The 15,217-nt window shown below is 46.7% G+C and overlaps 1 protein-coding gene across 3 annotated transcripts in view; it reads left to right on the forward strand.

Moving 5' to 3' along the window:
- Positions 1 to 15,217, forward strand: part of SH3BP5 (SH3 domain binding protein 5) — a 50,858-nt gene that overhangs the window by 17,464 nt on the left and 18,177 nt on the right. For all 3 annotated transcript variants that reach the window (XR_014517710.1, XM_083468416.1, XM_083468417.1), the window contains one exon: positions 727 to 855. Coding sequence is in view for 1 of the 3 variants with exons in the window: in XM_083468416.1 (XP_083324542.1) it covers positions 727 to 855 (129 nt within the window). In the remaining 2 variants the exon portion in view is untranslated. The remainder of the gene's footprint in view (positions 1 to 726; positions 856 to 15,217) is intronic.

Raw genomic sequence — 15,217 nt, forward strand, 5'->3', positions numbered from 1 at the left:
ACAGAATGGTTTAGTTTATGTAAAATATGCAGGGATGTCGGGTAAGCAAAATGAACCACAGAAGGGGAAGAAGGGAAGGCATTGATTTAAGGTTGTTTAAATGAATATTTTGAAATGTAATTTAGAAAATTTAATTAAAAAATTATATACAAATAAGCCTAGATTGCATTCCAGGGAAGGTGACTTGATCAAGTTGCAATGGATATATGTGTGTGTGTGTGTGTGTGTGTGTACACACAGTTTTTTAAACGTCTTTTTTCCTGTTACAAAACTAATAGTCCCCAAACAAATATTACAAATATGGTTCACAGCTGAAAGGACATTATCAGTTAGTGCTGAGGGGGAAAAGAGCCCCAGAATCACTCTGAAATTTCTGAAAGTTCAAAAAAAGGACCCTGCAAAAATCATTTGTTTCTTTTGAGGAATACAGAAATTCATGTCTGATTTTTCTTTTTTTATATGAGAGGGTTTGACCTCTGTTCAAATCTAGTTGGCATTGCCAGCAAAAGTTGGTAGATATTATATGCACCTATTGGACATTTACCTAAGGCTTTCACTGTCGCAATGATCTTTATTTGCTCTCCAGAAGCGGCACACATTTTCTCATTTACTTCAACAGCTGTGATCCTCAGGGTTCCTCCCTGTTGTTCAGGGTGGGCAGGCTTAGTGAATTACAACTACGAGAATCGTCTCCTGACACCTTTTTGCTTCCCTTCGCTGTTTCAGGATGCGCGCCAGAAATTCCGCTCCGTCCTGGTTGAGGCTACAATAAAACTCGATGAGCTAGTGAAGAAGATTGGGAAAGCTGTCGAAGACTCGAAACCCTACTGGGAAGCTCGGAGGGTTGCCAGGCAGGTAAGCCGAAAAGCCTTTGTTATTAAGCTGCGAGGGTGTGACTCTAGCCACACAGAGTACACTTTAGCCTGCTTTGGAGCATGGTTGGCAGCTTCATATACTGCGATTGTTCATATACTGCAATTGTTCTGCACTGGCTTTGGTCCTAGCTTGTATTAAGGGCGTGATCTTGGCTTATTCTCTCGGTTTGTGGAGCCAGAATTCCCCGGTTTGGACAGAACGAAGAACTAGTTGCATACAAGCCAGGAACTTTGAGCCAAAGCTGAAGGCTTGGCCCCAATTCTCGTTCTTAGCTTTATAAACTATAGTGAATGATCATCCAGATCTGCCCACCAAGACTTGGTTCTCAAATGGCTTGGCTCCCAAACGCCGCATCCCAGAAGTAAGTGTTCCGGTTTGCGAACGTTTTCTGGAAGCTGAACGTCTGATCCGGCTTCCGCTTGAGTGCAGGAAGCTCCTGCACTCAATCGGAAGCTGCGCCTTGGTTTTTGAACGGTTTTGGGTGTCGGAACGGACTCCTGGAATGTACCACTGTACTTAGCTAAAACCAGTGCTTTTTTTCTTTAAAAAAATGTTTAGGGATACTCTCATTTTGACTCAAGAACATCACAATTTTATTGTTAATAAATACAGTAAATGGACTAAAGTGCAAAGATTCACAAAAATGTTTAGGGATATGGTTTTTGAACGGTTTTGGGAGTCGGAACAGACTCCCGGAACAGATTAAGTTCGAGAGCCAAGGTAGCACTGCACAAAGATGCTGTTTATATTGTGCAATGTGTAAGCATTTGACGAATATCATTGTGGATGTTTCAACTGTGCGTAATGGTCGCGGGACTGATGACACCGTTTTTCTCCTTCTGTACCCTCTCCGGCTGCTTGTAAATATCACCCACGCGCAACTAAACTCTGAAAGGACTTGCTCTGTTCTCTTTCCCCGTCCCCACTAATAATAGCGATCTGTCAGATCCTTCCAAAAACCTATCTGCGTTCCTGTGATTCCCAGCAAATTGCCTCAGAGCACAACTAATTACTGGTCTTGGGATTTCCATTTCTTTGTTCTGATTTTTAAAATCTGGGATGCTCAGAAGCTCGAATTGCAAATCGATTTAAAAAAGCATGTGGGTGTGTTGTAATTTGAAGACGTTTGGGCGTTGCTTACTCACGGGCTTTTGGGGTTGCTATGGAAACTGATGGCAAGCTAAAATATGGAGGAGTTTCTCTCTTGCACCTTCTCTTTCTGTGGTTTTGAACCAAAAAGGAGAACAAAAAATTCTGGTGGCATTGCTTAAAAGTGACTGTTTGTGGCTTAGGGTGTGAAGACAGTTGTGACTGGACATGGCTGTGTGGCTGCTTTGTGATCATCATATTGTGACACGCTGACTGTTTTTAAATATCATAATAGTGACTGAGATGGCTTTCTTTTCTTACCATACCCCCCCTTGATCCAGTTTTGATTTTATGACCAGCAGACAGTATGGCTAGACTCAATGGTGCATTGAATGGAACAATGATATTCAATGGTGCAATTGTAGTTAATGCCCTCGGTTCGTTCTCCTGTAATGATTAGGAAAAAAACACTCCATCCTCAGGGCTTTCACTTTTGTGAGACATGGGGCCAGCTCTCATGACCCCACATTCTGGAATTATTTGCAGTGTGTGCTCATTTCTCTTAGGAGCAGAGAGCGATGAAGCAGTTGGGTGGCTGCGTCACAATGGAATCTAAGCCTTGATTATTACTAATGGGACCGTGAGTTGGGATCTGGGCTTGTCGTCCGAGACAGGGGGCTCTTTCTATAAACCGTCAGCTGGCTTGACAAACCTGAATTGGGTGGGAGCCCGTCAAAGTCATCCTGTTACCAGCTTATAAATTGCTTTTCATGCTTGTTTGTGGTCCTAGTTTGAAGGATCAGCCTCTGGAAAGTGATTAGGCTCGTTGACAACCCAAACATACTTGTCAGCAATTCTTTTGCTCCGATCATGTTTGTAGCTTACTCTGGAGCACTGTTTTTGCAGAGTGCAGCTTGCCCCCCCCCCCAAAGGAGGGCGAGACTAGATGGCCTTTGGGGGTCCCGTCCAACTCTACAATTCTATGAAAAAGGCTTGTGTGGCTAAGGTGGAATAATGAGCTGCTGCAAAAAAAGGTAAAGGTAAAGGACCCTGGACAGTTAAGTCCACTCAAAGGCGACTATGGGGTTGTGGCGCTCATCTCGCTTTCAGGCCGAGGGAGCTGGCGTTTGTTCACAGACTTATTTCTGGGTCATGTGGCCAGCAGGACAAAACCACTTCTGGCGCAACAGGACACCGTGATGGAAACCAGAGCACACGGAACCCAGAGCGGTACCTATTTATCTACTTGCACTGGTGTGCTTTCGAACTGCTAGGTTGGCAGGAGCTGGGACAGAGCAACGGGAGCTCACTTCGTCGCGGGGATTCGAACAAGTGACCTTCCAATCTGCAAGCCCAAGAGGCTCAGTGGTTTAGACCACAGCACGGTGTTCCCTGTCACACACACACACACCCCTGTAGTAAACCCAGCCTGTGCTGGCTATCCCTTTGCTAATTCCGGAGCTGCTCCTTGACTTCGTTGCACTTTTCGGATGTTATGTGACTGCGTGGAGAAGGGTGTGGAGCGGAATTGCACACAATTCAAATTACAAGAAAGGCGATTCTGACTAGACATCAGGAAGAACTTTCTGATAGTAAGAGTTGTTTGACAGTGGAACAGGTCGCCCTCGGGAGGTTGTGGGTTCTCTTGCTTTAAGGTTTCTAAGCAGAGATGATCATCTGTCATGGCTGCTTTAGCTGAGATTCCTGCATTCCAGGGGATTGGACTATATGGTCCTTGGGCAATTCTATGATTCTAAGTGTAGAAATTGAAATTGTTCCATGATTCTACATCCAACATTCATGTGTTCATAATAAGCCCCCACGCATATATAGCTGAACACAACAGAACATTTGTTGAGTGTCCTGAAAAACCAGAAATTGTGATTGCATTCAAAAGTGATTCCAGCTCTGATTTTAAAAACTATTCTTTAACAAAACAAATCCGCATGTTAAAAGCAGATCCGGTCTAAAGTTACATCCATACCATGCATTTAAAGCAGGTAGGTCCCTCCAAACAATCCTGGGAACTGTAGTGTGTTAAGAGTGCTGGGAATTGTAGGTTTGCAAGGGATAAACTACAGTTGCCAGGATTCCTTTGGAGGAAGTAATTCGCTTTAAACACACGGTGTGAATGTGTCCTAAGTTAGTCGATCGATTGAATCACCAGTGCCATCTTCAGAGTCATTAAAATTTCACTTTTTGCTGTTTTGGAACTTGCGGTAAACCATGCGACTGTACAGATTTGCCCCGTCTTGTAAAAACACTTCTTGGCAAGAGCTGCGAGGAAGGATGAGTTCTGAGAACAAAAATCCCATGTCTGTGAAAATGGGGCAGAGTTGGATTCATGTTTGGCCGGCCGCCACGGAGTCGGTGACAAGCGAAAGAGCTGGCATAGTTCAGCACAATAACTGGCTGACTTCTTCTGCTGACGCAGTCGTGCTTGGTAATCGTCGGTAACTCGAGGAAGTTTATTTCTTTGTCCAGAAGAGAGAACTTTAGAGACTGAAAATATTTCTGTGTTTCTATAGGAAGATCAAAATCCACTGGAAGGTGGCGTAGCAAAGCGGCTCTGCTGTGAAGTGCATATAATTGTTGATAATGTTCTATTATTATTATTATTATTATTATTATTATTATTATTATTATTATTATTAATTATTTTATTGAGTTTATATACCGCCCTATACCCGGAGATCTCAGGGCAGTTCATAGAAAAGATCACAACATATATAATCAGGATAAAAACAACAACCCAATAACACGCCCCCCCCCCCGAAAAGAGCCACATTTTAAAAGGACATAGGATGTCAACCAAATCAACCAAAGGCCTGGTTAAAAATGAACATTTTTGCCTGGCGCCTAAAGGTGTGTAATGCAGGCACCAGGCGAACTTCCCTGGGGAGGGCATTCCACAGATGGGGAGCCACTGCAGAGAAGGCCCATTTTCGTGTTGCCACCCTCCACACCTTTTGAGGAGGGGGCACACGAAGGAGGACCTCAGAAGATGATCTCAGGGTCCAGGTAGGTTCATATGGAAAGAGGCGGTCCTTGAGGTATTGCGGTCCTGAGCCGTTTAAGGCTTTATACTTCAAAACCAGCACTTTGAATTGGGCCCGGAAACTACCGCTAATTGGTAGCCAGTGCAGTCAGACCAGGATCGGTGTAATATGCTCAAACTATCTTGTTCTGGTGAGCAACCTGGCTGCTGAATTCTGCACCAGCTGAAGCTTCAGAGGCAGCCCTCCATATAGCGCATTGCAGTAATCTAACTTGGAGGTTACCAGAGCATAGACAACAGTGATTAGACTATCTTTTTTTAAAAATAGTATTTTATTAGGTTTTAACAATAAAAGGGTTTAAAAAAAATAGGGAAGACAAAAAGGTACAAAATTATAAAATACAAAAATACCGACATTAAACACACACACACACAAAAGGGGAAAAACACATATAAAAAAGACAAAAATTCCTTCTTTCTTAATTTCTCCACTCTAATTAACTTATTTTCCTGACTCCCTCACGTCTCCCATTTTTGTATCCCTTTTAAAAATCGGTTCAGCAAATTCATGTCCTGTTAGTCTATCTATTATTAATCCGATCTTACATTTAATCTTGTTGCTAAAACCCCTGCAATTCATTTCAATGTCCTCAACATTCAAAAATTTTACAATATTTCTGCAAATAAATTTTAAATTTCCTCCAATCTTCTTCCACCGACTCTTCTCCCTGGTCTCGGATTCTGCCAGTCATTTCCTCCATCTCCATATAGTCTATTAGTTGCATCTGCCATTCTTCCAAGGTGGGTAGATCTTGTGTCTTCCAATGCTTTGCAATAAGAATTCTTGCTGCTCCTGTAGCATACATAAAAAAAGTTCTGTCCTTCTTTAACACCGATTGGCCGACCATGCCAAGGAGAAAGGCCTCTGGTTTCTTCGCAGTGATTAGACTATCTTTGTCCAGATAGGGGCATAGCTGGGCCACCAAGGCCACCTGAGCCTTGAGTGATAGCAAAGGATCCAGAAGCACCCTCAAGCTACGAACCTGCTCCTTCAGAGGAAGTGTAGCCCTATCAAGAGCAGGCGATCTCCTACCCATCCGGTCTAGGGAACCACCCACTAACAGAGCCTTGGTCTTATCTGGATTGGGCTTCAGTTTGTTGGCTCTCATCCAGTCCATTACTGAGGCAAGACACTATAAGCACAGCTTCTCTCATTGTTGCATATATATGCACACTGTATTTTTCCACGTATAAGACGTCCCCACGTATAAGACGACCTCTATTTTTTTAAAACCCAAAATTAAGAAATTAAGTAGTTTAACTTTTGGGGTGGGGGAGGTCACTTCCACCAATCGCTCACCCACCTGCCCACCATTGCCAATCGCTTGCCACAGCCACTGCCAATCGCACACCTCGCCGCAGCTGCCACCACCAGCCCACCTGCCCACTTGCCGCAGCCTCCAATCGCCTGCCCGCCTTGCCACAGCCACCAATCACCTGCCCATTTGCCGCTGCCAATCTCCTGCTTGCTGCTTCCATTAATCGCACCCCCCCCCCTGCATTCACTATCGATGTACAGTGGTACCTCTGGATGCAAACGGGATCCGTTCCGGACATGCGCGTGGTGTCATTTTGAGCGTCTGCACAAACTGTCTGTAACCTGAAAATGCTTAACCTGAAGCACATTTAACCTGAGGTATGACACCCATTTTTTATTTTATTTTTGCAAAAAGCCTCGCCTTATATACCGAAAAATATGGCATATATTAAGTTAGGGAGGTGTCTCTGCAGCTCTTGCCAATGTGAGAGGCTTGTTTCTTCAATCTCCTGCGTCGGTTGTGATGCAGTGGCCCCTGGAAGCTTGCAGTGCCTCCGTCTTGACCCTTTCGCTCCCATGACCCCGTGTGATTTATTAGGCCCTTAGGGCCTGCACTTCATTGCGGCCTTTCACCTCTGAGATCACTTCATTTTCGTTGAGAAACATCATTAAATCTTGGGTGCCCTCCTGCTTTCACCATCTTGAGTAAACTGTGGGAGCGTGACATCAAGCTTGCAGAAGAGAGCTCGCTTTGATACTGGGTATCTGCTCCAACGGGACATTGTGATGATTCAGTAATATATACTTACCAGTATATATAATGAAAAAGGAACAGAAAGTTAGGAGCAAGCTTGTTAGTTTGATTAGTTGGAAAAACTTTAGCTCACGTTGCTTGATGTTATACGGACATGTGTGATTGCTTATGATCCAAGTGAATGTTCTGAGCAAATGCCTTGAATGTGGAATGGAAATATTTTGTGGAGTATTTGGAAATCAACTGTAAACATGTGAAAATGTCAGTAGGTTTGAGGTAAATTCAACAGCATAACACATAATGAAGGAATAATAAAGGATTAAGGGAGTTAAATGGATATACCGTATTTTTCGTCCCTTAGGACACTCCGTCCCATAGGACGCACCTAGTTTTTTGGGGGGGGAAATAAAGGAATTTTTTCCCCCTTTATTTCCCCCCCAAAAGCAGGTCGGGGAAACCGAAACAGGTCAAGGAACAGCGGGATGGCGGTGCTGCGCCTCCCTGCTGTCCCCCGAGCTTGTGGGGCTGGCCCATGTCTGCCCCGCGCAAGGGGCGCTCTGCATCAGGGCGCCCCGCCCGCCCGCCGGGCAGCAGGCTGCTATCCGCAGCGTGGGGAGCCCTGCGAGGAACTCCCACAAGGCTCCCCACGCTGCGGATGTCTGCCCGGCACGGGGGGCGCTCTGCTTCAGGACGCCCCTCGCGCTGGGCGGCAAGCTGCTATCCGCAGCCTAGACATCCCTGCCGGACCTCCCGCAGGGCTGCCTAGGCTGCGAATGTATTCCCGAAGCGCCGGGCACTCTGCTTTCAGGACGCCCGACGCTCCGGGAAGCAGGCTACTATCCGCAGCCTAGACAGCCCTGCAGGACCTCCCACAGGGCTGCCTAGGCTGCGGATGTGTTCCTGAAGCCTGGAGAGCGAGAGGGGTCGGTGCGCACGGACCCCTCTCGCTCTCCAAGCTTCAGCAAAAGCCTGCATTCGCCCCATAGGACGCACCCAGATTTCCCCTTCATTTTTGGAGGGGAAAAAGTGCGTCCTATAGGGCGAAAAATACAGTATAAGAATATGTGGGATGGGAGGGAAGGAACCAGGGAAGGGGAAGAAGGGAAGTCGCGAATGATTGGTTTATTTTAAAGAAAGATATGAACGAGGAAGTGCTTATTTTAATGTGAATGTGGTTCTGAAAAATGTAACACTGAAAAATATAAATTTTTATATGAATGAATTTGGAGCTTCATACGGGAGGCAACACCAAGCACTGTCCCCTAGTCTCCACAGTTAGAAAGTGGTTTAATTTCCCTTCCAACTCTACAATGCCATGATTCTATGATCATCTGTATTTTATAAGTTGTTTGCTGTTTGTGAATAAGAAGTGAGGTTACAGGAAACCAAGCAGAGGGCCTTCTCGGTAGTGGCACCAACCCTGTGGAACGCCCTCCCATCAGATGTCAAGGAGATAAATAACTATACAACCTTTAGATGACATCTGAAGGCAGCCCTGGAGTTTTTAATGTTTTATTATGTTTTTGTATATTATGGAAGCTGCCCAGAGTAGCTGGGGCAACCCAGCCAGATGGGTGGGGTATTATTATTATTATTATTATTATTATTATTATTAGTCCATTTAGCTCAGTATTGTCTAAACAAAGGCTACTGATTGTTAGAAGGGCCCTTTGTCAACCTTTATTTGACCAGAATTAAAATAGTCTAGAAAAAGCTTTGTGCTTAACTCTGAGCTTCACAAATCCAGTTAAATTTTTCCCCTGCTGATTTTAAGTTGGTTTCTGCTAATCAGTTAACTAAAACTAGTTGATTGATCTATGGACTAAAGCACTGATTAAAAGCAAACTTGGAGAGGCCGGGGCTTGTACCTGGGACTTTGCGCATGGAAGGCATGCGCTTTACCACTGAGCCACAGCTAATAAAGTCCTAGATTGATTTTACATGGAAGTGTAGGCTGGATGTCACTCGGAGGCCAGAACTGATGCAGGCATGAGACGTCTGACAAAACCAGGCCCTTTGGCTTGTTTTTGAAACCATATCCGCCCGGGGAGACTGTTTGGGTGACTGGGTTTAATTGGATTTATGCGCCGTGTTGAATTCTAGGAAGAATGGAAGCATGACCTGCTTTTAAAAAGCTGCTGGAGGAAGCGAAATGATTTCCTGTCCCCCAAACTCTGGAATTTAGCAACCAGAGAAGTGGTGTTGCTTTTCTAAGGCAGGATGTTGTCTGGGTTTGGTAAAGGAAATATTTCACACCAGCCACCGGAGTGATTTGTAGAGTTGCCAAAGCACGAATTCATTCATTAGGTTTCCCCCAGAGCAGCCAGTTATGATTTTTAATTTTTTTATTTCAGCCTCTGACAGGTTTGGTATCATGGGCTGTGAGCTGTTCCGCATAAGCCGCTCACTGCTAGAGATGATCACACTGTTGCTCTCTGGCTGTTAAAGAAACCACATAGCCCTAAACAGGCTTTTGCCCAGCCCTAAACAGGTTAAGGGACACGGGTGGCACTGTGGGTTAAACCACAGAGCCTAGGACTTGCCGATCAGAAGGTCGGCGGTTCGAATCCTTGCGACGGGGTGAGCTCCCGTTGCTCGGTCCCAGCTCCTGCCTAGGCTGTGTGGTTTAACCGACAGCGCCACCCGCGTCCCTCACTGTGTCCAAGATAGGACTGGGCAATTATCTGGTTTTCAACATCACGATATATCATCAGCTAAACATTGCGATATACTGATTTATCACGATGTCTGAAATAAAGATGGAACAATGTAGAGGCGAATGGTAGGGCGGGTGATTTGAAATAAGGATGGAGTTGGTTTTCAATTTTGTGATGCATCACCAGCTAAACATTGCTAGGTTTTTCCTGCATTGTGAATTTTGCATAGCGCGCACGCGCACACATCATGATTCGCAATATATTGCCAGGTCAAAAACCAGTATCACAATATGGACTTGAAGCCAGTTTTGAACGCTACATCGCCCAGCCATAGTCCAAGAATCCAGTTATATAACGGTCTGATTCATGGGCTCTGAATCCTGTTTCCCATATCCCTCATTCATCTTTGAAGAGACTGCTTTTTCCTCATGCTTGTGATAGGATTCCCAAATGTGAATGTTTCATAAGTGGAATTAGGGCTTTTTTCCCAGCCGGAACACTCCGGAACGCCATTCCGGCCCCTCTCAGGTGGGCGCCATTGCCATTATAAGAGAACAAGGGAGGCTTTCCTGGTGAGTTCCGTCACCTCTTTTTCTAGAAAAACAGCACTGGGTGGACCTTTAAGCCTGACACAGTCTCTGTGCATCTGCCAGTAATGCTAAGCATGTAACATATTCCTGCTTTTTTCCAGTGTGTGTGTTGAGAGAGTAAAAGCGCGGTAAACATAATTTAACACAAATATTTCTTTTTTGTGCGCGAGGGAGAGCCCAAATGCCTATTTCTGCAGATGGGGTCATGTTGATAAGGCAGAGTTTTTTGTGTTGTCTGCTGGAACTTAAAATATTCCTTCCTGGCCTGTGGCTTTAAAGCGGATAGCCTTTGCCTGCTGTCAGTTGTGATAAGGCTTGCATAAGTAACCGATGAACTCTTGTTTGTGGGAAAGGCTGTCTTGGGCAATTTCAGCTTGAATGCTGCTCTGGTGTGGCTGTTCGGTTTGGATAAGTTAGGCTTCCGCTATTCTGTTGTGACAGAGTGGCAGGGCTTTAAAAATTGTTTAATTTTTTAAAAGAGCTTTAAGTGTTTTGAGATGAATAGTATTATAGTGCATTTTCCAAAAGACTCATTGCTTCTGGAGCTCTTAGGATACTTTTCATGTAAAGGGAGATCGCAATTTATGTGACAGTTGCATTTCCAGCAGTTGCATGTACAGTGGTGCCTCGCAAGACGAAATTAATTCGTTCCGCAAGTTTTTTCTTCTTGCGAGTTTTTTGTCTTGCGAAGCACGGTTTCCCATAGGAATGCATTGAAAATCAATCAATGCGTTCCTATGGAGACCGTCCGGGGACAGAGGGGAAGCGCCGCACGCCTTCCCCTCTGTCCCCGGACCTGTTTTAAAGCAAGGGAAGGAAGGGAAGGGGCAGCAGGGAGAATCGCTTCTCCCCGTTGCCGCCCCTTGGTTCAAAAGGGGTCCGGGGAGAGAGGGGAAGGCGCGCGCGCCTTCCCCTCTGTCCCCGGAGATTGCGGGGCTGGCAACGGGGAGAAGCGATTTTCTCCCCGCCGCCCCTTGCTTCAAAAGAGGTCCGGGCCCATAGGGAAATGCGTCTTGCGAAGCGGCTAGGAAAGCGAAAAACTCCTTCGTCTAGCGAGTTTTTCGTCTTCTGAGGTGTTCGTCTTGCGGGGTACCACTGTAAAGGCAAAATTGCAGCAGCCAGAACAATCTCTGGAACCGTCCCCTCCACATCCAAGCTCTTTTAAGATCAGGGCCTTCTTAGAGCTTGTGGGATCTCTCGACGGTCCTGCAAGATCTTGAAAGAGCCTCTATGGCAGTGTTTCCCAACCTTTTTTTCCCACCTGTGGCCCCCTTCCGATCTTGTTTCCTTCCTGTGCTCCTCATGGGTGTAGCCGGGGGGGGGGGGCGGGGGCGGCAGCTGCCACCCAACCTCTTCTTAGAAACCTCCAAGGAATGGAGAGTCCAGATCTTCCCGAGGAAGATCCATCTTCCATGTATTATAAAAATTAAACAACACTTAATTAACCCCAGTTATTTGACACACCTGCAGATATGGTTCAAAAAGGCGCACAGGGAGTTTTGTATATATGGGAGAATTTGAAAAAGCAAGTGGTCCTCGCTGACCTGGTGCAAAATTATCTTGTCATTCAGAAGAGCCCTGGCTGTCTAGATAAAACACTATAGCCCTCCCTCCCTTACCTGGGAGTAAGGCCCACTGAACGCATTGTGACTTTCTTCTGAGTAGACAGTTATTTACTAGAAGCAAGTCGGCAGCAACAGACGACCCTGCTCGGCTAGGCGCTGGAGTGGATTTCACCCCACGCCTTCCAACATCTGAAGGCCCTGATCCAGTAGGCGCTGGGGTGGGTTGCAGCCTGCGCCCTGCAGAGTTAGACCCAGGCTCCCACCGGGCTCAGCATTGGCGGCAGCAACAAGCAGCTCTGGCTCGCCCAGCCCTACCCATTGCCACCCCACCACCGCCCTTTTTTTCATTTTAAAGATTCTTTTCTTCTCACTTCCCTCTGTGGCCCCCTAGCCATGTGCTGTGGCCTCCCATTTACACGATTTTCACCTGTGGCCCCCTTGGAATATCCCGGGGGCCCCCAGTTGGGAAATGCTGCTCTAGAGCACAGTAAGCAAGGGTCTCCTGTCCCCCTATCTGTTTGTTTATTTTGTGGTGATCCATATACCGTATTTTTCACTCCATAGGGCGCACCGGACCACAGGGCGCACCTAATTTTGGGAGGCAGAAAACAAGAAAAACATTCTGAACCCCAGAAGCCAGAACAGCAAGAGGGATCTGGCTTCTGGGATACCGTGTGGCTGTTCTGGCTTCTGGGATAACCGTGCCAAGCCTCTTCAGGGCAGCGGGATGAAGGCTCCCCCTGCCCGAAGAGGCTGCGCAGGGCTAAAGCAGAAGCCAGGACAGGCGTGTCGCTGAAGGGGCGCTGCGCCTTCTCTCTCTGCGCAGAGAGGGAGAAGGCGCAGCGCCCTTCAGCGAAGCTGGAGAAGGAACAGAAGGAGACCCTTCTGTTCCTCCTCCAGCTTCGCTGGAAAGGAGCGTCACTGCGAAGCGGGAGAAGGAACAGGAGGAGACCCTTCTGTTCCTCCTCGGGCTTCGCGGGACAGGCGCGCCGCTCAAGGGGCGCTGCGCCTTCTCCCTCTCTGCGCAGCACCTCTCCTGTGAAGGAGAGACGCTGCGCAGAGGGAGAAGGCGTAGCACCCTTCAGCGAAGCTGGAGAAGGAACAGAAGGAGACCCTTCTGTTCCTCCTCCGGCTTCGCTGGAAAGGCGCGTCGCTGCGAAGCGGGAGAATGAACAGAAGCAGTCCCTTCTGTTCCTCCTCCGGGTTCCAGGTCAGGTGCGTCGCGGCGAAGCCGAGGATCCTGTATTTGCTCCATAGGACACACACACATTTCCCCTTCATTTTTGGAGGGGAAAAGTGCGTCCTATAGAGCGAAAAATACGGTAAAGCTGTGATCTCATCATCATCATCATCATTATAAAACAGCCATCACCATCTTGCCCATCTGACTGGATTGCCCCGGTCATTCTGGGTGGCTTCCAACAGAATATAAAGAACACATGATACACCCAACATTAAAATTTTACCCTGACTTGTTTTTAAGAGGTGATTTAATTATTGTTTGATTTTGTATCAATGTTTATATTTGATGTTAGCCGCCCTGAGCCTGGTCTCGGCCGGGCAGGGCAGGATACAAATAAAAGTAGTAGTAGTAGTAGTAGTAGTAGTAGTAGTAGTAGTTGTTGTTGTTGTTGTTGTTGTTGTTGTAGTAGTAGTAGTAGTAGTAGTAGTAGTAGTTGTTGTTGTTGTTGTTGTTATTATTATTACTTCCAGATACAGCTCTTCTGCTTAGCTGCTTAAGGAAGCTGGAGGGCCAGCCAGATGGAGACGTCAGTTGCCAACCTGGCAGCCAGAGCGCTCCATGTGGTTGCAATTGGACCCCTGCGCCAGTCACAAAACACGCCTGGCGCCTGCCTAATTTCAAACACTGGTTCAGTGACACATTTGATACCACAGAGATATGGTTACGGCTTTCTGAATTCTGATTTACTGCCTGGAGGGTGGGGTTCCTTCTCTTGTCTTCCTTTGTCCCTTAGAGGTTGAAATAGTTTCTGCGGAAGTGCCACAAAGATTTCTTGGGAAGATGCTGGTTTGACAGTCCTCGGTGCCAGCTTTGAGGATGATGGAAGGAACGCGCTTGCTACTTTTTTGGGTGTGGGGCATGATTTGTGTTTTGTTCACAATGAGTGAACCGTATCTTGCTTGAACCATAATAGGGAGAGGGAGAGAAAGGCTTCTTATAAAGTCGTCCTTTGTTGGGCTGTTGCTTGTGGTCTTTGTGTGTGGAAATAATGGAAGTTCTCTTTGTGATCTCAAGTGATTCCACACACACACACACACACACACGCCTCCTGGAACTGTTTTAGGATCACATTTCTAGTTGTTTTTCTTTGAGGAAAGGGTGGCAAGGAGAAAGGAAAGCAGGTTTCCGCATGTTGACCACCCACACTAGAATGGCATTGGCTTCAATGTCTTCCGTACAGTTCTGCTGTTAATAGACTTGAAAATGACCTTGATTGTTCTGGGCCAAAGCACAAGCTGTGGGGTCATTTTCAATTTATGAAAATGATTTCAGAAATCATTTTACGCTGTTATCCAGTAGAACTCATGAGTCCTTTGGCGTGTGTTCCAGTCATGCTTACCCGGGGTCAGACCAGTGTCAGAAACGCGGGTGGGAAAGCTAGGAGCCAAATGGTTTCTGGGACTTGGGTTGTGGGTACCAGAACAGAACGTCTAGTCGCCCCTGTGGGGCGTTCAGCAGCACTTTATTATTATTATTTTGATAAGCATGAATTAATACGCAATTCACATAAGCGACACATTGCTAACATCACATTTTTAGCAGAACTTGTTACTACGTTTAATTTGGCGTTTACAATAAAAATATTGGTACCGTACATCAGTTTTCAAGGCGCAGGTAACAGCAACAGCCAAGGCGCCATTTTTCCACCTTTGCCGCATCAAGCAGTTGGTCCCTTACCTTTCCTGCCCCGACCTGGCCACAGTGATCCATGCGACGGTCACCTCCAGGCTTGACTACTGTAATTCGCTTTATGCGGGGCTGCCCTTGAAGTTGTCCCAGAAACTCCAGCGGGTGCAGAATGCTGCAGCGAGGCTCTTCACGGGGTCTCTGCCATGGGAGCATATTCACCCAGTGCTTTTCCAGCTGCACTGGCTCCCGGTGGAGTACAGGGTCAGATTTAAGGTGCTGGTTTTGACCTTTAAAGCCCTTCACGGCCTAGGACCCTCGTACCTATGGGACCGCCTCTCCCGGTATGCCCCACGGAGAGCCTCAAGGTCCATAAATAGCAACACCCTAGTGGTCCCGGGCCCTAAGGAAGTTAATTGGCTTCAACCAGAGCCAGGGCCTTTTCAACACTGGCTCCGGTCTGGTGGAACGCTCTGCCTCATGAGACCAGGGCCCTGCAGG

The sequence above is a fragment of the Podarcis liolepis genome (genome assembly GCF_965112155.1).
Source record: "Podarcis liolepis genome assembly, chromosome: 12".
NCBI classification, from domain to species: Eukaryota; Metazoa; Chordata; class Lepidosauria; order Squamata; family Lacertidae; genus Podarcis; species Podarcis liolepis.